Source organism: Cebus imitator, unplaced genomic scaffold (assembly GCF_001604975.1).
Source record: "Cebus imitator isolate Cc_AM_T3 unplaced genomic scaffold, Cebus_imitator-1.0 Scaffold72, whole genome shotgun sequence".
NCBI lineage: Eukaryota > Metazoa > Chordata > Mammalia > Primates > Cebidae > Cebus > Cebus imitator.
In genome coordinates this window covers 1,302,537-1,325,304 of record NW_016107387.1, presented here as the reverse complement: position 1 = coordinate 1,325,304, position 22,768 = coordinate 1,302,537, and the positions used below count along the sequence as shown (strand labels likewise).

Here is a 22,768-nt window from a genome sequence, read left to right as displayed (position 1 = left end):
AAAAAAAAAAAAAAAAAAAAAAAAATATTGAACTACATAACGATTCCCGTAGCAAGTAAGATGGGCATAAACAGGTTTCATAACAAGCACAACTGACTCACGGTGAGCACCAGCTCAGCCATGGCAACCAGAGGACGTGGACTAATGAATGAACGTGTTCAACAAGCTGCAGGCACCCACGATTCCCTCTTACAGAAGGAGGGGGTTGTGTTGGTTGGTCAGGCAAGTTTGTTCAGTAAACTTTGGTTAGAAATTAAAAATTACAACCAGGCGCAGTGGCTCACGCCTGTAATCCCAGCACTTTGGGAGGCTGAGGCTGGTGAATCTCAAGGTCAGGAGTTCAAGACCAGCCTGACCAAGATGGTGAAACTCCATCTCTACTAAAAATACATAAATTAGCCAGGTGTGGTGGCAGGCGCCTGTAATCCCAGCTACTTGAGAGGCTGAGGCAGAGAATTGCTTGAACCTGGGAGGTGGAGATTGTAGTGAGCTGAGATTGCACCACTGCACTCCAGCCTGGGTGACAGAGGAGTGAGACTCCATCTCAAAAAAAAAAAAAAAAATTACTATGATAAAATAAAATTTAGCAGCTGCTCCCTTTGGATAGATGAGAGGCCAAAGCATTGAATGGAGTATTGGAAATGGAGACAACAGGAAGTAAGGTGGCTAGAACCTTCCCCTTTCCTGACAGACCACTGTGCAGCCAGAAAGATGTGCTTGAAAGGACCATGACCTAAAGGGCGCAGGAGGGAAGGTTGAAAATCCTAGAACTGTTAGAGGTGTGTGAATCTTACTTTTCACCCCGCTTCTTTCTGAATGGGAGTTGGTATTGGAGAACTAAGGTTGGCGGAGGAGACTGTGGCTTGTTTCCTGGGATGATGGTAAAGCCTTCACAATGGCCAGTATCTCTTCGTTGTTACCTCACCGGTCAGAGACTATTTGTATGTGGCAGATGGAAATTGTTTGTGTGCACTATGCTGGTATTTATTGTTCTCCACTTAGTGGAGAAAGAAAAAAAAATGGAAATTATTATAAATTCAAAGGAGTAGAAACCAGGCACAGTGGCTCACACCTATAATCCTAGCACTTTGGGAGGCCAAGGCAGGCGGATCACCTGAGGTCAGGAGTTCAAGACCAGCCTGGCCAACATGGAGAAACCCTATCTCTACTAAAAAAAAAATACAAAAAAAATTTAGCTGGGCATGGTGGCTGTCACCTGTCACTTGTAATTGCAGCTGAGGCAAGAGAATCACTTGAACCCGGGAGTTGGAGGTTGCAGTGAGCCGAGATTGTGCCATTGCACTCCAGCCTGGGCGACAGAGTGGGATTCTGTCTCACAAAAAAAGAAAGAAAGAAAGAAGGAAAGAAAGAGAGAGAGAGAGAGAGAGAGAGGGGGGAGAGAGAGAGAGAGAGAGAGGGAGAAAGGGAGAAAGAAAGAAAAAGAAAGAAAGAAAAAGAAAGAAAGAGAAAGAAAGAAAGAAAGAAAGAAAGAAAGAAAGAAAGAAAGAAAGAAAGAAATTCAAATGAGTAGGGAAAAATTGCTTTTTTGTTTTGTTTTATTTTGTTTTAATACAGAGGCTTGCTCCGTCCCCCAGGCCGGCATGGAGTGGTGCAATCTTGGCTCACTGCAACCTCCACCTCTTGGTTTCAAGTAATAATTGTCATGCCTCAATCCCTAGCATAGCTGGAATTACAGGTGGGAGCCACCACACCTGGCTAATTTTTGTATTTTTAGTAGATATGGGGTTTTGCCATGTTGGCCAGGCTGGTCTTGAGCTCCTGACCTCAAGTGATCCTCCCGCCTCTGCCTCCCAAAGTCCTGGAGTTATAGGTGTTAGCCACTGTGCTTAGCCTCAGAAAAAATATCTTTAATCTATAAAAAGGAACATACTTAGAATCCAAGAGTCAGAGATAGAACTAGAGAGTGCATTGGAATTTGTTTTTAAATCTTATTCATTCAGTTCCTTTGTGAAATCCGTGTAAGCTGAAGGGATACTCTTGAGGATAAATTCTGGTCCTGGCTGGGTGATACGGCACCCCTGATGTTCTGTCCCAGGTGTTTCTGCATCCAAAGTGTACCCCTCCATCGCTCCTCCATCCTCTCTACCAGATCTGGTCTGATTCCAATACCCACTGGGTGCACTGCAAATGCCTTCTAACAGAGAGTTACCACTGCAGGCATTGAGATACTGAGAGGTCGCTGGCCCACTCTCTGCAGGCACATGCAAAAGCTTGAGCAATATCTTAAACAGATGGCTTATCTCTGATAAAGCTCTCCTGCTTAAGAATTTTGTAACTGATATGTCCATTCTGTATACTATTCTTATTGAAAGTTGAAATTGCCACCATCTACTTTATGAGTATAGGAAATTTATTACATAAATTATTGTTGTACATAAAATAAAATATGTATTGTATTTTTATTTTTACTTTTGAGACAGAGTTTCGCTCTTGCTGCCCAGGCTTGGAGGGCAATGGTACGATCTCAGCTCACTGCAAACTCCGCCTACTGGGTTCAAGTGATTCTCCTGTCTCAGCCTCCTGAGTAGCTGGGATTAGAGGTACCCACCGCTATGCCCAGCTAAGTTTTATATTTTTAGTAGAGACGGGGTTTCATCATATTGGTCAGGCTGGTCTCGAACTCCTGACTTCAGGGGATCCGCCTGCCTCGGCCTCCCAAAGTGCTGGGATTACAGGTATGAGCCATTGCGCCTAGCCTAAAAATATATATATTTTAAAATGTTTATTAAATGTTAAATTCAGTGAAGGTCTTACCGCTTTAGGGTCACCCTTTCTAAGTTGTCTGGCATGGAGCATCTGTGCATATGTTTTAAGGAGATACAGTGAATTGCAGAAGATCAGTTCTTACCTGACCTTAAGAGAAAGAGAAGCCTAAAGTTGTGGGTGTTTGTGGGGAGAGGAAAGAAACTTGCACCTCTTGAGTCCCTGTGTTATCTTAGTAACGTTAGGGGAATTCTCTACATTGGCCCCATTTCTGATCTTTTGAAATCTATGCGATGCATTTTAAAGTCTTCACACTGCTCATTGAAACCCTGAGAAATTAAAGCTCATGTTATTGAAGGTTTTCGGCCAGGTTAAAAAAGTATATATGAATTATATATCAATAAAGCAGATACTTATTTTAAAAATAAGAAAATTGGGGGCAAGAAAACTGGATAAAATTGGAAAGAAATGGTAATTTCCCCATCTGTGTCAGTGACATTTTCTAGGTTGATGGCTGTTATGTCCTAGGCATCATATGAAGCTTCTAACTCCCCTCACAACTCTGGGCTCTGGACCTGATGCCTTTCTGATTCAAAATGATGCAGGAAGCTGGGTTTCTTTAGCAGGGCTTAGGGTCTAATTCATGAGCTTACATATATATTTTTCATCATTGTGGTAGGTAGAATAATGCCCATCCCCCAAAGAAAAATAGATCTGAAACTCTGGAAACGATTCATATTTCCTTATTTGGGTAAAAGGTCTTGGAATATGTGATTAAAATAAGGATCTTGAAATAAGGAGATTGATCATTTTGGATTATCAAGGTGGGCTCTACATGACATCACATGCATCCTTATTAAGAGGAAAGCAGAGAGAGGTTTTACTACACACATACACAGGAAACGTGAGGATAGAACAGAGAGAAAATTGAAGAGATGGCTGGGAGTGGTGGCTCACACCTGTAATCCCAGCACTTTGGGAGGCCAAGGCGGGTGGATTACAAAGTCAGGAGTTCAAGACCAGACTGACCAACATGGTGAAACCCTGTCTCTACTAAAAATACAAAAAAATTAGCCAGGAATGGTGGTATGCGCCTATAACCCCAGCTACTTAGGAGGCTAAGGGAGGAGAATCACTTGAACCGGGGGGTTGCAGTGAGCTGAGATCACACCACTGCACTCTACCCTGGGCAACAAAGCGAGATTCCTCCTCAAAAAAAAAAAAAAAGGAATTTAGGAGATGACTACACGCCAGAGATTGCCAACAGCCACCAGAAGCTGAAGAGGGAGCAAAGCCCTACTCTGTCCTTGATTTCCACCTGGTAGTACTGATTCTCATTTATTTAGAAAATAAATTTCTGTTGTTTACCAACCTTGTGGTACTTGTGACAGCAGCCACAGGAAGCCAATACAATCGTCCACTGCAGCTCCACACAAGAGCTTTGCAGTAAACATGGCAGTTGGTGCTTTGATTGTTCTCCCAGGGAGTGTGGGGATCTAATTGCCCTCCCTTCAAGTCTGAGTTGCTCTAGTGAGTTGCTTGACTCATAGTAGGATATGGCAGAAGTGATGTTCTGGGACTTCTGAGGCTAGGTCAGAAGAAGCCTTGTAGATTCTTACTGGGTCTCTGGGGACACTCACTCTTGGAACCCAATACCATTCTATGTGGAAATCCAAGCAGCACCTTGGAGATAAATGGAAGTCCCCAGCCCTCAAGCCTAGCTGAGCACTGTTCTGATGCCAGCACAACTCCCAGCTCTGAGAAGGAGTCTTCCTGGAGTCTTCAGCCCAAGTCACACCACCTCTGCCAATGCTGTGTGTGCAGACAGGCCAGCCTTGTCAAGCCCTGCCAGAACTGTCGATTGGTGACCCAGATAAGCACGCTAAGTTCTGGGGCAGTTTGTTACGTAACAAAGATAACCAGAACAAGCTTTAAAAAAAAGAAAAAAGGCCGGGCATGGTGGCTCATGCCTGTAGTCCCAGCACTTTGGGAGACCGAGGTCAGGGGTTGAAGACCAGCCTGATCAGCATGGTAAAACCCTGTCTCTATTAAAAAAAAAACACAAAAGTTAGCCAAGCATGGTGGTGGGAACCTGTAATCCCAACTACTCAGGAGGCTGAGGCAGGAGAATCGCCTGAACCCAGGAGGTGGAGGTTACAGTGAGCCGAGATCGTGCCACTGCACGCCAAGCTGGGCAACAGAGCGAGACTCTGTCTCAAAAAAAGAAAAGAAAAGAAAAAAAAAAGAACCCTGCAACCCCTTCACCTGCCCCAGATCTCTCCATCTGATTTAAATGGCCTGGCCTGGGATAAGTATGTGATTCTAATGTGCATCTGGGGTTGAGAACCACTGAATAATTTTGCCACTCTGAATAAAGAACTTAGCAGTGGTACATTTTTTAAAAAAAATTAATCAAATGTTCCTAGTTTAGCCTTTGAGTGTTGGTGTGATATATAGGGTGTTCTAACTTTGCCAATACTCTGAGCCACAAATTATTAAATAAATCACACTACTGTTTTCTGTACTTTTGAAGCTCCTACTTAGAAAGTTTCGGGTGCAGGTTATGTTTTTAGTGTCATTTTGAGTTTTCTTGTTTTAATAGAATAGTGAAATTTGTGTCTTAGGTCATGAGTCCTAAATAATAAATAAAAGTAACTCTACAGTCCTTCTGTTTCTCTGACAGTGCCAGACTTCCTGGTCAAATCAGTTGTTTTTCTACTGCCTTCAAAAGAGTTTGCCAGAATGTCTGCACTCTCTTGCTGGTTGGTCATGGAGATGGCAGTGGGCATTTGTCATATGCTTCCATTGACTGCAACCCTCGACTGAGCCTGGACAAGCTGGGCCAGAACTGTTGAGGGACCTGTGGAGAAGCCCAGAGGCAAGAACAGAAGCGACAGTCCGGGTGCTATGGCTCACGCCTGTAATCACTGCACTTTGGGGGGCCAAGGTGGGCAGACCACTTGAAGTCAGGAGTTTGAGACCAGTCTGGCCAACATGGTGAAACCCTATCTCTACTAAAAATACAAAAAAAAAAAAAAAAATTAGCTGGGCATGGTGGCAGGCACCTGTAATCCCAGCTACTCGGGAGGCTGGGGCAGGAGAATTGCTTGAACCCAGGAGGTGGTGGTTGCAGTGAGCTGAGATGGCGCCATTGTAGTCCAGCTTGGCTGATGGAGTGAGTCTCCATCTCAAAAAGAAAAGAAGAGAAGTGACATGGGTGATGTGAGCTCCTTCCTAGTATCACCTTCCTCCCTTCCCGATAGCTCTCGGATAGATACCGTCTTCCCCTCCTCTCCTCCCCTGGACTTAGAAATTGATGGATGCTGGGACTAAGTTTGAAATGTTGTCAGAGGACTTGGCCTTTATATGTACTGGAGAGGTTAGGGTACTTTGTTGCTACTTACTGAAGAGAGGAGTTACTCCCAGAAAAGCTGGAAAATACCAAATTCAGGTATCACTGGGTGCATGTAGATAAGGCTGTCTTAGGAGCTTTGGGTGTCCCTTTCACTCACCTTCGCTGTCCAGGTCACTGTCTGCTGACCCTGTGGTTCCCTGCCACAGTTCATCTTACAGTCCCTGAATCTGCACATCTACAATGGGTGTTTGGGAAGCTTCTGTGGATATTTGGGAAGCTACCAGGTTTCCCTGTCTCCTCTTTCTTGGCTGGCTTTTGCCAAATGTAACTGATCTCTAGAACAAAACCCAAAACCTTCCAAATCTCTGAAGGCTTGAACGCTTCACACCTATGTATCGGCTGACACCTCCTCTGGCTATGTTTCTTCCTGACCAGGAGTCAAAAACAGCACTGCAGATGTCTGTTCTTCAGAGGAATAAACAAAAACAAACTACTCACCCCGGACAACTCAGCTAGAATGGGCCACAGCAAAATTCTGTCTGGTGATAAGTGTAGATACCTGCTCTCCTTGGAGCTGAGATCTTCCAAATTTTATATTTTGGCTTCTTTTCCTCTTTTTTTCCCCCCCTCTCTTCTTCCTTCTCCTCCTCCTCCTTCCTTTTTTTTTTTTTTTTTTTTTTTTTTTTTTTTTTTTTTTTTTTTTTTTTTTTTTTTTTTTTTTTTTTTTTTTTTTTTTTTTTTTTTTTCCTGGGTTTCCCTTTCTTCTTCTTTTTTTTTTTTTTTTTTTCTGAGATAGAGTCTCACCCTGTTGCCCAGGCTGGTCTCGAATTCCTGGGCTCAATGATCCTCCCGCCTCAGCCTCCTGAACACCGTGACCCATAACTTTTAGTGGGCAGGTACACAGTAGAATGTTGTACACTGTGGTTGCAGTGTCTGTAACTGAATTTGTCCGCTCTCCCCTTCTGCCTCAAATCCTCAACAAAGGCAGGCTTATTCTAAACCTTACCGTCAGGGAGTGATCGTGAAGGCATTTTTCTTACATGGTTTCCTTGCTTGCCCCATCACAATACCAGTGGCCTTCTCACTTGAAGTAAAAGGAATGACCCATTTTCTAAGTTCAGGGGGCTTAGAAGTGAGCAGACAGCATCTTCCACTGGTTTACCCTTAGCTGCTCTAGTTGACTGCTTAGTACCTCCTCACCGATGCATCACTTCATTGTTTCCCTCTTAAACCCTGAGCTGTCGTTCCACTGGTCCTGGGCCTAATCCTTTCCCTGTGTGGTCTACTAGCTTGCAGACTTTAAAAGAAGCATGCCATTTCATTGCTAGCACCAAGGAGCCATGTATAGCTCTTCTCTTTCTGCTTCCTTCTCCCTGCTTACACTGTGTGAAAAGAATAACCCTATAAATAGCCCTACATGGAAAGTCAGCATTGCAATCAGGCCTCCTCTGAGTTCAAATCCTACTTACTGAACTGTGAATGCCTCAGTTTCTTCATATGCAAAATGGGAAAATCACGGTAAGCACCGACTTGAGTCATTCTGAGCATTAAATGAAATACTGCTTACGAAGTGTTTAGAACAAAGCTCAGCACATGGTAAAGGTGAGCTGTTCTTAGTACATGAACCACATGTTTGAGTGATATCCTCATGTTTTTAACATGGCAACATGGCGGGGCCCACTTTCCCACTGATGAGGCCTCCTGATCAAACCCTTTCCTTGCCATCACAGGTGCTTGAATTTTTCTATCTGTCTCCACCTTACCATAAGCAATTGAGCTAATTCTGCAGGCACAAAATATACAAACACCAAGGGCTTAGTGACAAAGCACAAAATATCCTGACAGCTGAGGACAGCTGGTGGTTGCAGGAGGCTCCCTGGAACATGGAAACCCCTGTGTGAGCAGGAAGTGCTGTCACCATTCCAGGCTGAGCCTCCTGAACCCTAGTGTGTTTTGTTTTCCAAAGAACCTTTCAGTTAAGATGTCCCTTCTGATTCCTGCCTCCTTTACTGCCCTGGGTTGGGCAGTGAGACTTAGAAGGGTTTGCAAGGATCCCCTCCCCAATTTTGTTTGTTCCTTAAGCCTGGAATCATTTAAGTAGGCGTTTAGCATCCCCTATTCTGAAACCCAGATTGGCTCACCAGAGTCCTGCAAGGCTAAGAAACCTGGGGAAATGGGCTAGGTGCGGTGGCTCACACCTGTAATCGCAGCACTTCGGGAGGCCGAGGTGGGTGGATCATGAGGTCAGGAGTTCAAGACCAGCCTGGCCAAGATGGTGAAACCCCATCTCTAATAAAATATGAAAATTAGCCAGGCATGGTGGCGTGCACCTGTAATTCCAGCTACTCGGGAGGCTGAGACAGGAGAATTGCTTGAACCTGGGAGGCAGAGGTTGCAGTGAGCTGAGATCGTGCCATTGCAGTCAAGCCTGGGTGACAGAGCAAGACTCTGTCTCAAAAAAAAAAAAACAAAAACAAAAACAAAAAAACAGAAAAGAAACCTAGGGAAACGGGACTGATAATAACCTCCAGCCCTCATTTTTTTGTTCCCTGCTCTATTTCTATCAGAGAACTCACTCCAAAATCTGTTGAGGTTTAGGGTCTGTTTAGAAAGGAAGAAATCTGATGGGAAACCCCATAAGCGCAGGTGACATGAGCCAGATGGGGTCTTCCTAACACCTCTGTCTGGCTGTGCCTGACTCAGCAGTGGAGTATCCTTTTCCCCCATTTATCAATGTATTTTAGACTGTGTTGGTTCTGTTTATTTCTTTCTCTGAGGAGATTTTTAAAAATAAATCACATGTGCTTGGTACCTGTAAGCACAAAGCATTATCATTGACACTACATCTTACTGATTTCTTAGTAAGGGCTAAGAAATGCCCTTTTTTTATGCCCCCAGTTTCTCATTGGCTCTTTACAACAAATATAAGGAAGAGAAGCTTACTAATTCCGTTTTACAAAGGGTGATCGGAGAATAATCCCTTTGTAAAGGATTCCTCCGTATTATAGAGTTAGTCATTGGAAAATCTAGGATTCAAGCCCAAATTCTCTGCTTTCAAAGCCCTACTGTGCTGAGCCAGAGAGGGTGTGGAGTCACCATGTTACGCCCAAAAAACATAAGCCAGCTACTAGGCCTTTATATTCCCTCCATCAAGATATTGTGTGATTCTCTGAATCTCCAGCTTGTCCACACCATAAAACGCCATTGGCTTAGCTAGCTAGAGCCTACTACAACCCATCATATGACCATTCAGCTTCCGCCCCCAGGTCATGGTGCAGGGACATCCTAAATATATTGTAGCACTCAATAATTGATAAATTACCTTCATGGAAATGTTGGAAACAGGAAGGGAAGTATTAGTTCCATTCTGTGATGAAGAGAGAGCTCTACTGAGTCAGTGAATGGTTTAACTAGGACTAGAGGCCTGGGTCATTCCAGAACCTGTTCCATGATACAGTCTCATGAAAAATACCCACGTGTGCATTATGATAAATCCTATGCAAATATAAGGTGCTGGCAGGCAGGGAAGATAGTTCTTCAGTGGGACTACTTTCCCAAAGTGAGGACTTGTCACCTGACTCACGTCCCCGTACATCCCAATGATGTGCGGTGACAACTCTGTATTTCCTGCCCCTTGTCGTCTTACTCTAAGAGAGAGCAGTGGTCCAGCCTGGGTAACATGGTGAAACCCATCTCTAAGAAATTACAATAATTAGCCAGGCATGGTGGCATGTGCATGTAGTCCAAGCTACTCAGGAGGCTGAGATGGGAGGATCACTAAACCCGGGAAGTCGAGGCTTCAGTGAGCCATGATCATGCCACTGCACTCCAGCCTGGGTGACAGAGCAAGACCCTGAAAAAAAAAAAAAAAGAAAAAAGCAGTGGAGATCATCATCTCAGGTTCTATCCCCAGATTCTGCAGGCTCCTTACCTCCTACCACCGGGTGGCACAGAAAAGGCAGAAGGAGGCCTTGGGTGTCCTGCTTATTGATTTCTAGGCCCTTTGCTTCACAGAGATTCTTCCTGACCCCTGGCTTCTTGCTTTCACCTTGATTCAACTATAAAAAGATCTGAAAGCCAAATTGTTCTCAGTTTTCAGCAGAGGCATAGGAAATCTTTGCCATCTAGACTGGCCTTAGGTATCCATGCAGAAATGTCTGCTGGAGTCAGATTTTTTTTATTAATTCTACATTAGTATTGCTCCTGTCTTAAGAAACAGCAGCAGTGCTTAGATTCTGGCTGCTGTTTCTTTATACAATAAAACAATGAGCAGAAGCTTATGAACTGCTGCTATAACCTTCTGGTTGAATCCCCATCTGTGAGTAGATTTCCCCTTCTTGGCCACATACTGAGCAATTTTATTATTTCTGTCTTCAGGTTGAGTTTTATCTAGACATTTGAACATTTACATATACCAACTTGCCTTGGAAGGTAAATGCGCTTTTAGGCTTCCAAGAGCATTGCTGCTGCCTTTGTGATTGATTTACTGTGTAAAGATTTATATTACTGTTTGAAAATGTCAGTGAACATTTGATGTGAATTCACAGTGAACATGTGATGCTGCCTTGTATGAGAAAGTCATTTCAGCTGGGAAAGTAGTGATTACATATGGCACTGTAACCTCTTTACAAAGGGAGAAGTGGCACGTTCAACTCATATTTCTCAGTTGCCGAAATTTTACAAGTGTTATTTAGCAAGTCTCACCTAGTACCTACCCCATGCCCATGTTGACACCTTCCCTTGGTAAACCAGAATATCATCAAGGAGACTGGTGTCTGAGATTACTGATGCTAGAATGTAATATTGGGGAAATATAAAGCATCCCCCACAAGCTTTGGCCCAGGCCTTTTCCACCAGGTGGAAAAGCCTTTTTTTTTTTTTTTTTTCTTTTGAGGCGGTGTCTTGCTCTCTTGCCAGGCTGGAGTAGTGCACTGGTGCAATCTCTGTTCATTGCAACCTCTGCGTCCTGGGTTCAAGCAGTTCTCCTGCCTCAGCCTCCTGAGTAGCTGGGACTACAGATGCATGCCACCATGCCCAGCTAATTTTTGTATTTTTAGTAGAGATGGGGTTTCACCATGTTGGCCAGGATGGTCTCTATCTCTTGACCTCGTGATCCTCCCGCTTCAGCCTCTCAAAGTGCTGGGATTACAGGTGTGAGCTACTGTGCCCGGCTGGGAAAGACTTCTTAAAGTAGAAGAGAACTGGGCAAGGAAGAGCAGATGGGTAGGACTTACATTTTTTTAGGGCTCCTTGTGCTGGTTACCATAGGAAATACCCCACATGCCTGCAGTCCTTACCAACTGCAACTAAGCAGTATCAGTTCCCTTCCGCAGGAGGAATGTTAAGCTCTTTGTTCTTTTCATCCTGATACATTCTGAAGCCTGCAGACCACCATTCAATGATCCACTGCAGTCCACTTTAAATACCAGGGGATGCAACTAGACTCTGTCCCAGAGTTTCGAGTGGCCTCCAAAAGCATTTCTGGATATCCTATAGGAGGTGTTTGTTTATTGATAGAAGGTTCTCAGACCCCAGATGGCTTTGGAAACAATTGGGTCCAGGAAAGAGACATCCTTTCCCTTTCCCTCCATCCCTGGTGCCTCCTTGAAGCCATCCAGTGGCGATGGAGATATACCAGCAATGGCACTAGACATGAGAAGGTCTCTGGTGATCCTAGGAAGGAAGGGCATCAGGAAGCCATCCCCATCCCAGCATGTGCTTGGTTTCATCACTCCCCATATCTCCTTAAAGCACCTAAATCCCACCATCCCACCTGCTAAAACCAAATCTCCATACCTGAACTTCTTCTGTTCTTAAATCTTGCTATACCTCTACAAGGTACATGTGACCTTTCTAGGTGAGCAGGATTTCATGGTGTAATAGTTTTGTGCGTCTGACTAGTATAGGTGGCCATTTATTTGGTAAGGAGGAAGTGAGAGTGAGCATATAATAGTCCTCATACACCTATCCCGCTGTGCAGATACATGATAGAGACAAATGCTGGCCGGGAGCATATGTTTCCTCCCAGCATGAATGTCCTGTTTCTCCCTTAATACTAGAAATGTGAGCTCTTCTCTTAGTCAGTGAAACTTTGACTGAGGATGACAGCAGCAGTGCCTCCTAAACTAGAGGAAAGGGAGCTAACCACCTTCTGAGTCTATGTAACTTAGAAGTGAGTGGATAAGGCTGGGTGTGGTGGCTCATGCCTGTAATCCCAGCACTTTGGAAGGCTGAGGCAGGTGGATCACCTGAGGTCAGGAGTTTGAGACCAGCCTGGCCAAGATGATGAAACCCCATCTCTACTAAAACTATGAAAATTAGCTGGGCGTGGTGGCAGGTACCTGTAATTCCAGCTACTTGGGAGGCTGAGGCAGGGGAATTGCTTGAACCCAGGAGGTGGAGGTTGCAGTGAACAGAGATCGTGCCATTGCACTCCAGCCTGGGTGACAAGAGTGAAACTTTGTCTCAAAAAAAAAAAAAAAAATGACTACTTTTACCAATTTCTTTCCCCCTTCTGCCTCTTTCTTCCCCATGCCACAGCAATATCAACTCTTCAGCTGCTCTCTTTACTTGTGTGCGTGGTAGGGTATGACTTTCACTTACACAAATAGAAGAGTCACTTCAGAGAGACCCACTAAATTGTAATAATTGTATAGCACAATAAAAATCCCACCCCAAGACCCTGGACCGTGGAGAGAGACCCCTTGCAGAAAGACAAGCTTTATGTCCAAAGGAAGGCCTAGAGTTTTTGACACTAATATCTGTATGTTTCTGTCCCTGCAGCCTTAGGAAAATCCAAAGGTATGGTATCCTCTGGTAGCTGTGAGGCCACGTTCAGTCTCTGAAACTGAGCCACCCATGCATCGTAGTGAGCTCCACCAGAGGGTGAATATGCCGCGTCTGGTTGCTTGGCCGACTTCTTTGAAGCTGTGTGCCCATCATTAAAATAGAATCAGAGCCCAGAGGGACCATAGGCACAGGCAGCCCCTTCCCTGCTGTGTAGACAAGCGGGAATGGCCTGCAGAGGTGTGACTTGGCCAGGATCCCAGCAGTGGTGGAGCTGGGGCTAGACTCCAAGTTACATAGAGAAGGATGCATATTTAAATGTCTCCTGCTGTCAGTTTCATGTTCCCCCCTTCTCTGCCCCTCCCACCTCATCTTGCACTTGGGAGGCGTGAGAGCCCCTGCCCCCCAGTTAGGGCCACGTACTGCTGTGAGGAAGGCTTGCAGTTGACACCCAGGGAGCTTGCCGGGCCATCATCCTCAGCCAGCGGGCTTTGGCAGGGGGTTGAAGCACAGCTTGTGGCCGCCAGCGCTGCCGACTGTGCCCTGCTCCTTGCCTCAGTGACAGGGCCGCTCTTGTCAGGCCTGGGCTGCCCAGGGCTGGGTCTCGGCCGCTGGGAGGAGCCAGGGCGCTGGGAGCACAGCCCCCATGCATCGCTTCCCGGGCCTCCGGGGTGCTAAAGCTGCGCTGCTCTTCTCCCAACGCGGACCTGCTTGAATGTTTCCGCTTGATGGGGGAGGGAGCCTGTCACCTGTCATCTGTCACGCGTGGGTAAGCGGTGTCTTTGTGTCCCTCGCCAGCATGGGCGTGAGGGTCATGGACACATCTTGGGTGGCTCGAAGAGGCTCCTCGGCCGGTCGGAAAGCGTCCTGCGCCCCGCCCTCCATGCAGCCTCCCGCCCCGCCCGCCGAGCTGGCTGCGCCCCTGCCTTCGCCGCTGCCGGAGCAGCCCCTGGACAGTCCCGCGGCCCCCGCGCTCTCTCCATCCGGCCTGGGCCTCCAGCCCGGGCCCGAGCGCACCAGGTAAGCGCGGGCCACTGCTGTCCGGGCGGGCTGGTGGGCGATGCAGGGGGTGTCTGGGTTTGCGGCTCTGGAAACCTCGTGGATTTTGTCATTTCCCACGCTCCCGCCCCGGTTTCTAAGCATTCACGTTTGGCTTATGCATCACGCTGGCACCAAGTAAGTCATCACAGCTGCCTGGATTATCACACAAAGCCCAGGCTTCCCCAGCAAATCATCGCAAGCAAGCAGAAGGTGGCAGCTTGCGAAGGCGGGGTGAGGAGTCTTAGGGTTCCCAACTCTCTGTTTTCTCCTTCCTCTGTCTTTGTCGTTACAGTAGCCCCCCATATCCGTGGGGGATTTGTTCCAAGACCCCCAGCGGATGCCTGAAACAGTGGATAGTACCTAACTCTATATATACTGTATTTTTTTTCTCATACACGCATACTATGATAAAGTTTAATTTACAAATTAGGCTCAGTAAGACGTGAGCAATAACTAGTAATAAAATAGAAGAATTATAACCATATGCTGTAATACAATTATGTGAATGTGGTGCCTTTCAAAAAACTTTTTTTTTTTTTTTTTTTTTTTGGAGACGGAGGAGTCTTGCTCTGTTGCCCAGGCTGGAGTGCAGTGGCACCATCTGGACTCACTGCAACCTCCGTCTCCCGGGTTCAAGTGATTCTACTGCCTCAGCCTCCCAACTAGCTGGGATTACAGGCAAGTGCCACCACACCAGGCTATTTTTTGTATTTTTAGTAGAGATGGGGTTTCACTATGTTGGCCAGGCTGGTATCAAACTCCTGACCTTAAGTGATTCACCTGCCTCAGCCTCCCAAAGTGCTGGGATTACAGGTGTGAGCCACCGTGCCCAGCCACAAAACACTTTATTCAACTGTAAGTACACAGTTGAATAGCACACTGTTTTTGGTTCACAACTGATCGTAGGTAACTAGAACTGCAGAAGGTAAAATCACGGATAAGGGGGCTACTTTATCCTGTTTCGAAGTTTATAATTTCTGTGTTTCTCTTCCTCCTGTTTATAGTCATAGCAGCCTTTTCCTTTTTTTTTTTCTTTTNTAAAATGGGTGCAAGTCAGGGAAGGAATGGAGGTGGCAGTCCTACTGGGCCTGGTGACCTTTGCAGCTTGCCACATGGTTGAATTTCCATTATTTTAGAAGAGGGAAAAAGGCAGGAATTCATTCCATGGTTAGCTCGGTGAACATTAACTGAGAACTTTCTCTTTTTAAAGATAAAAACATGATTGCTGCCCTTAAAAAGTTCACATTCCAGGCTGGGCAAGGTGGCTTACGCCTGTAATCCCAGCACTTTGGGAAGCCGAGGTGGGTGGATCATGAGGTCAGGAGTTCGAGAGCAGCCCGACCAACATAGTGAAACCCCATCTCTACTAAAAATACAAAAAATTAGCGGGGTGTGGTGGCGGGTACCTGTAGTCCCAGACACTCAGGAGACTGAGGCAGGAGAATCACTTGAACCTGGGAGGCGGAGGTTGCAGTGAGCCGAGACCATGCCATTGCACTCCAGCCTGGACAGCAGAGCAAGACTCCATCTCAAAAAATAATAATAAGAAATAAAATAAAAGTTCACATTCCAGTGAGCAAACAGGCCCTGATAGATATTGACAGCACTTGGCTATGTATCCCCAGGGCTGCAGGGGAGGAGACAGTACCTGGCCCTTCCTTGAAAGGGGCCTGATCATGGGAGGCAGATTCTGGAAGTGAGAATTACACTGTGAAACAACTCTGCTGTTTGTTTCTATCTTTCCTCAAACAGCAATTTCAAACACCAGAAAAGCAACATGAAATCAGGTGCCCCTGTGTCTTCTGTTAGAGAACATGGCATTCATATGTGGCCGCTGCCAGAAAAGTTTTGGAGACTTTGGGAAGCTGAATCTTCTAACCCAAACCTTTCTTCAGACACACACGCATACACATAGACACACATCCTCATACACCACACAAACATGCCCACACCAACCCCTTACATGAGAGGCTTCCAGGCTTTTTTGTTATATTTTGTTTAACAAGTAAAAAGTATTTTCACGGCCAGGCTCAGTGGCCCACACCTGTAATCCAAGCACTTTGGGAGACCGAAGCAGGCAGATCACCTGAGGTCAAGGAGTTCAAGACCAGCCTGGCCAATATGGTGAAACACCATCTCTACTAAAAATACAAAAATTAGCTGGGTAGCGCACGTCTGTAGTCCCAGCTACTCAGGAGACTGAGGCAAGAGAATTGCCTGAATCTGGGAGGCAGAGGTTTCAGTGACCTGAGATTCCTCCACTGCACTCCAGCCTGGACGACAGAGTGAGACTCTGTGTCAAAAAAAAAAAAAAAAAAAATATATATATATATATATATATATATATATATATTTTTTTTTCCACTGTGAAACTGGGAAATGACAAAGGGACAGGGGGATAGTCTTAGAGCACACAGGAGGGGGCACCTGACCCTCGGTATGCTGGGATTGTTATTGACGTCTTCAACTCAGAGGATGCTCAGTCCTGGTTGTGCATTTGCGAGGCCACAGAGGACTTGGGAGGTGCAGAAATGGGCACAGTGAGTTCAGTGGAGAAGCAGACCCTGAGAATGGGGAGCTAGGTGAGGCCTAGGACACACAGACAGGAGATGGGCTGGGACCATTTCCTTTTCGGACATTCATGGGCTTCATCCTAGTTTCCCATCTTATAAAGGAAACTCAGTGCCATATGGTATTTGGCATCTAAATGATTCCTAAAAAATGCTTCTTGAAGATGGATTCCCCCAGGGTCTGAAGGCATTCCAGGAACATTCTGGATGGGTGGCTTTGCAGAATCACTTGTGGGCAGGGATTGGCACCCGCTGGTTTAGACTATTTTAAAGGTCACTCACGTTGCTCTCCGACCAAATGTCCTTCTCCTTTGCCTGGGCTGACCGGTTTTGTAACTTTGCTTTGAATGTTTGTATTCTTTTTTGTTTTCCACCACTTTTTTTTTTTCTCTCCCCACATGGATTTCTCCCAGTACAAACAGGTGTTCCATTGTTTTTGTTTATGTTGTTGTTTCTGTTTCCTGGATGTTTGCAGCCCAGATGATGTTCCCTCCAGTGGCATGATTCCTGTTCCAGCTCCTCCTCCCCTGAGGATGGCAGGCCCCTCCTTCGCTCTGACTGGTTCCCACCCTCCCAGCCCCGACCCCAGGCCCCGCCTTCAGCTCTTTCCCTGGCTCTATCCAGCCAAGCTCTGCCTCCATATCCTGCCCAACTGCTTAGCATGAATGCTAACCCCAAAATTCTGCTTCCTGCTTCTTGGCACCAAGCTCGTGGGCTGAGTCATGCATCTTCAGAACTAACTTGTCTTCAAACGTGCCGTAAGCATGCCTTGTTCATGTAGTGTCCCTAATAGCCACCCTACATCCCACCTCTCCACATTGGGCCAGCTGCACCTATGCTGGGGAGAGAGGACAAAGTTAAGTAGGTAAATACCTGTTTCTGTGCTGGAGAAAGTGTGTCCTAGCCGGGCGCCGTGGCTCATGCCTGTAATCCCAACACTTTGGGAGGCCGAGGTAGGTGAATCATGAGGTCAGGAGATTGAGACCATCCTGGCCAACATGGTGAAACCCCATCTCTACTAAAAATACAAAAACTAGTTGGGTGCGGTGGCATGCACATGTAATCCCAGCTACTCAGGAGGCTGAGGCAGGAGAATCGCTTGAACCTGGAAGATGGAGATTGCAATGAGCAGAGATCGCGCTACTGCACTCCAGCCTGGCGACAGAGCAAGACGGAAGAAAGAACTCATTCCTAGCTTCCTTGGATAGATGTGTGTCCAAAGGAAGGCAGAAGAGTCTACCCACCCACAAGAAGCAATTTTTTCGGTTTGCTGGTTATGACATTTTTTTTTGCCTGGTTGATTGGCCTTCCTCTTGATAGTGGCAGAGGTGGAGGGAAGGGTAGTAGATATTTGGCATTGATGCCTGGATACCTGGTAACCTTGAGCCTAACGATGAATCAAAGACAACTCCTTGTCCAGCCTAAGTGAGGCAAGGATTTTCTGTTTCTGTGTTCGTTTTTCATTAACAGAATAGAGACAGGAATTATTGCTTTTTTTGGTGCCCCTGAATAAAATGGTCTTTGCCCCCTTGGGGAATAGGTATAGTGTGTGAGACTCATCCCAAAAGGGAGAGAATGTGCCTCCACATTGAATGTGGTCTTTCCTTTTTCCTTTGCATGAGGAAAGCAGCCTGTGCTTTGACACTGTCGGCTTCTCTGGCCCAGCTCCCTGCTCCTAGTCTTTCTCACCTCAGCGGACAAGAGTGCTATGTTTCTGTTGGAATTTTCTCCAAATTAACACTTGGAGTTTCTAGTTAGGAAAGAAATAGGCTGTGCCTGCCTTTTTTTTCTTTCTTCTTTCTTTCTCTCTCTCGTTTTCTTTCTTTCTCTTCTTTCTTTTTTCTTTTTCTTTCTTTTCTTTCTTTCCTTTTTTTTTTTAGACAGGATCTCACTCCATTGCCCAGGCTGGAGTGCAGTGCTGTGATCTCAGCTCACTGCAACCTCCATCTCCTGGGTTCAAGGGATTCTCCTGCCTCAGCCTCCCGAGTAGCTGGGATTACAGGCATGTGCCACCACACCCGGCTGATTTTTGTATTGTTAGTGGAGACAGGGTTTCACCAGTTGGCTAGGCTGGTTGGTCTCAAACTCCTGACCTCAGGTGACCCGCCCTCTTCGCCCTCCCAGAGTGCTGGGATTACAGGCATGAGCCATCGCGCCTGGCCCAGGCTGTGCCTGCTTTTGTGGGATAGAAACAGCTATTGCAGAGGATTTCGGTTCCCAGACTCTTCATGCCCCCCGTATGGGCATCAGAATCCAGGTAGGTTCTAGCAGGGATGACAGATAGCTCCCAGCTCTGGGGCATCTCCCCTGATTCATTAGAGGCCATCTGGAGTATTTTCTTGAAGAGGAATGAGAATGTTGTGGGAGAAGAATGGCGATCAATTAGTAATATCTACCATCAGCGTGTCGGGATGGCAAATCCCTGGTCTGTGGTGTGGAGTCAGGTGTCTTCTAATATGTGCTTCATCCTTAGGAGAAGGCTGAGGAATGGCCTTGCAGTCACGACGAATCCTCTTCAGGACCTGGTGACCTAGGGTGTCCTGTTGTCAATTTGAGAGGCCAGAGGTTTTGCCACTGACCTTCACCTATCTCTAAGCCTGGGACTGGGACTCAAACTGGCCCACAGTTAAGGGCATGGCTTGGGTCTCTGTCCACCCTCGCCTCTGCTGGAATGGGTATTGAGTTTGAGGATGAGTCCTAGAATTCCTCCTGCTTAGGGGTGCGCTGAAGGCTCAGGGCAAACAGCTAGAGAGCTGGACCACAAGCTTGGCAGCGGGAGTCCATGTCATCAACACTCATTGGGCACAGTGGCCCTAAGAAGTCCTCTTGGCTATCATAGGAAAAACACTTTGGTGTTCCAGTTTGAGAATATTCTAGAATTCCCGGGTTGATGGCAGGATACAGTGGAGGTGCCCAGGCCCCGTCTTCACATTGCTCACGGTCTCCTTGAGAAGAGGAGGGCAGACACATGAAAAGGGCGTTGGCAGTGAACGCCAAGTGCCACAGAGATGGGATGGAACCCAGGCTGTCGGAGCTCCAGGAAGGACAGTCACCTCATGGAGCATCTGCAAGGCTTTAGGAAGGGACCAAGACAGACCAGAGCTGGGACAGACTTGTACAGGGCCCGGAAGGACACACAGGGTGGCCATTAGCAAGGCTGGTGCTGCAGCTCACTGAGTTCGGGGCTTCTCTTTTGTATTGTGTGCTTGTGTTTCAGCGCATCAAAAAGCAAGGAACTTTCTCCAGGGTCTACACAGAAAGGAAGTCCAGGCTCCAGCCAAGGGACAGCCTGTGCAGGGACGCAACCAGGGCCTCAGCCAGGTGCCAGCCCCAGCCCCAGCCAGCTGCCTGCAGACCAGAGTCCTCACACCCTCCGGAAAGGTATGGCCCTCCTTCCCTTCTCCTTGGTCTCAGGCTAGAGGTGGTGTTTACATTCCCAGAAGACTTGTTTTCCTCAATTCACTTGGATATTGAGAAACCGTGTGGTTTAGTGAAAAATTCCTATCTGGTCATTCGAGCTTTGGAAGTTAAAAGGGATCATTTCTGTATGATTCCTCAGTTTACTCATTTGACAGGTGGGCTCGTTAGGGGCATAGAGAGGACAGTGCTTCCCATACACCAAATGATTCAACCAGGGCAAAAATTATTGTCCACAAAGACGTGTTTTCCAGAGACCTGCCAGGTTCTACCTCTGTCATTTGAAAAGCTGTATAGGGTCATCTACAGGAGCCTCCTTCCCCCCAAGCCAGCCCTGTACAGCTGCCTACCCCTGGATCACTCGTACGAGGTGACAAAGGGACTCAGGATAGCTTCTGTAATACCTGAGTCTCAGTCGGACACCGTGGCTCTGGGAGACCAAGGCAGGTGGATCATAAGGTCAGGAGATCAAGACCATCCTGGCCAACATGGCGAAACCCTGTCTCTACTAAAAATAAAAAAATTAGCTGGGCACAGTGGCGTGCCCCTGTAGTACCAGCTACTTGGGAGGCTGAGGCAGGAAAAACACTTGAACCCAGGAGGCGGAGATTGCAGTGAGCTGAGATCTCGCCAGCCCGGTGACAGAGTGAGACTCTGGAGACTCTGTCTCAAAACAAAAAACAAAAAACAAAAACTGAGCCTCAACACTGAATACTTCTGGTTTGGAAGGCCTGAGAATAGCTACACTGCCCAGTTATTACCTTCTCTTCAGATAATCACTCTCAAAAGCTAAAGGTATGCTCCATGGTGACATTGCATAAATGAGGCGCTGTACTGAGTGTATTTATCTGAACCTTTTTGGTTTGTTCTTACCTGTGTCATCTCTTCGCAGTTTTCACTCGTCTAAAATAATACATCATTGCACGTGTTCCAAATTCAGGCCACTTCCATGTCTAGAAGCAGCTTTAACTCTGGGATTTGTGGAATAGGGCTGGGTTTAGCTCACCCACCAGTGCCTTCATGACAGGCCCTTTTCCAGCCCCCTTAGCGCTGGTCGTCGGGCAGTTTCATTCTCTTTCTCTGCCTTCAACAAGCCCGCGATCTTATTTGATTCCCACTCATTCCTTCTGCATTCTATACATATTTACTGAGCCCTGCTATGCTTTCCAGAAAGGAAGGCAGCGATAACGCAAAGGTGTTGATACTGTGCTGGGAGACACTCAGGGTACTGTGAGGACGCCTGGGGGCATGATTTCCAGACCCAGGAGTTAGGACGGGTGACCCAGAAGAAAGGACATTGTGAAGGTTGAATCGGAGTTGGGCCAAAGTGGTGGGGGCGAGATTTCAGCATTTCAGAGCATTTCTCCAGCACCAATGCTTTCTACTTGGTCTAGATGCCATATTCCTGGGCACGTCTTCATTTTGAAGGGTACTTTAACTGGCTGGGCGCAGTGGCTCACACCTATAATCCTAGCACTTTTGGAGGCTGAGGCGGGTAGATTGCCTGAGTTCAGGAGTCCAAAACCAGCCTGGAAAACATGGTGAAACCCCATCTCTATTAAAATACAAAAAATCAGCTGGGCATGGTGGTGGGTGCCTATAATCCCGCTGCTCAGGAGGCTGAGGCACAAGAATTGCTTGAACCCGGGAGGCAGAGGTTGCAGTGAGCCAAGATTGTGCCACTGCACTCTAGCCTGGGCAGCAAAGCGAAACTCTGTCTCAAAAAAAAAAAAAAAAAAAAAAAGGCCAGGGTCAGTGGCTCCCACTTATAATCCCAGCACTTTGGGAGGCCGAGTTAGGCAGATCAACTGAGGAGTGACAACACCAGCCTGACCAACATGGAGAAACACTGTCTCTACTAAAAAAGAAAATACAAAATTAGCCAGGTGTGGTGGCGCATGCCTGTAAGCCCAGATACTCAGGAGGCTGAGGCAGGAGAATCATTGGAAACTGGGAGGTGGAGGTTGCGATGAGCTGAGATCACACCATTGCACTCCAGCCTGGGCAACAAGAGCAGAACTCCATCTCAAAAACAAAGAAAGAAATTAAAAAGAAAAAAGAATCTTTTAACTTACCCCACAGCACTGCAATACAGAGGTGATGGCTAAGTCATTACCTTGCCCAGTGGGAGGGCCAGGGTTCCTGTAGCAGCCAGCCAGCCTCCTAATGCCAGTGACAGGTTGACCCTTTTAGTTTTTGCAGCACATTGGACATATACAGGCAGTATGGCCTAGAGTGACTCAGGTCCCTTTCCCAAGTGACCTTCAGTGGCCCGAACCCATCTTTTGAAAAGTATAAATTTCTTCTCTACTCCCCATCATGCCCACAGATGGCATACTTAGCTAGTCTTTTTTTTTTTTTTTTTTTAACACCTCAGTCTTTTGACAACGTGCCTACAATTTCACATCCTATTCCTATCACCACCGGAAGTGGTAAATGTCATCACAGACATGGTGATGCATCCTCCTCCCCCAGCTCCTTCATGAGAAGGCATGCACAAGTGCTGATACCTAGGGTCTCCACCTGCTTCTCATCCAGGGGTACCCCTCCATCTGTCACCCATGACCATGTGGCTGTCATGAGCTACAGTAGCAGCTGCTGGAAACACTTCCCCTGTACTCAGGAAATAGGGTTGAAAAGTGAAATTGGAAAGTTAAGTGGTTTTATTATGTCATGATTAGGCAGTACTTGACATGCATAATCTCATTTAATTATTACGCTGCTGCAGAGAAAATCTTATTCCTCCGATTGCATAGAAGATGTTTGAATAAGTTGACTCGGAATAGAGCAGGTAAGAGGCAGGATAGAAATTTAAGCCCAAGTTGGCAGGATTCTGAAGGGTATGTCCTTTTTTCTCTCTTTTTTTTTTTTTTTT

At 46.6% G+C, this 22,768-nt stretch overlaps 1 protein-coding gene across 6 annotated transcripts in view; it reads left to right on the top strand.

The window, feature by feature from the left end:
• Positions 1–22,768, top strand: part of ARHGAP44 (Rho GTPase activating protein 44) — a 219,697-nt gene that overhangs the window by 181,479 nt on the left and 15,450 nt on the right. For 3 of the 6 annotated variants that reach the window (XR_005200821.1, XR_005200823.1, XM_017531386.2), the window contains 2 exons: positions 13,664–13,885; positions 19,694–19,857. Coding sequence is in view for 2 of the 6 variants with exons in the window: in XM_017531386.2 (XP_017386875.1) it covers positions 13,664–13,885; positions 19,694–19,857 (386 nt within the window). In the remaining 4 variants the exon portion in view is untranslated. Of the gene's footprint in view, positions 1–12,862; positions 12,881–13,663; positions 13,886–19,693; positions 19,858–22,768 lie in introns of all 6 variants that reach the window. The other 3 variants (XR_001826152.2, XM_017531385.2, XR_005200822.1) reach the window with 2 other exon arrangements.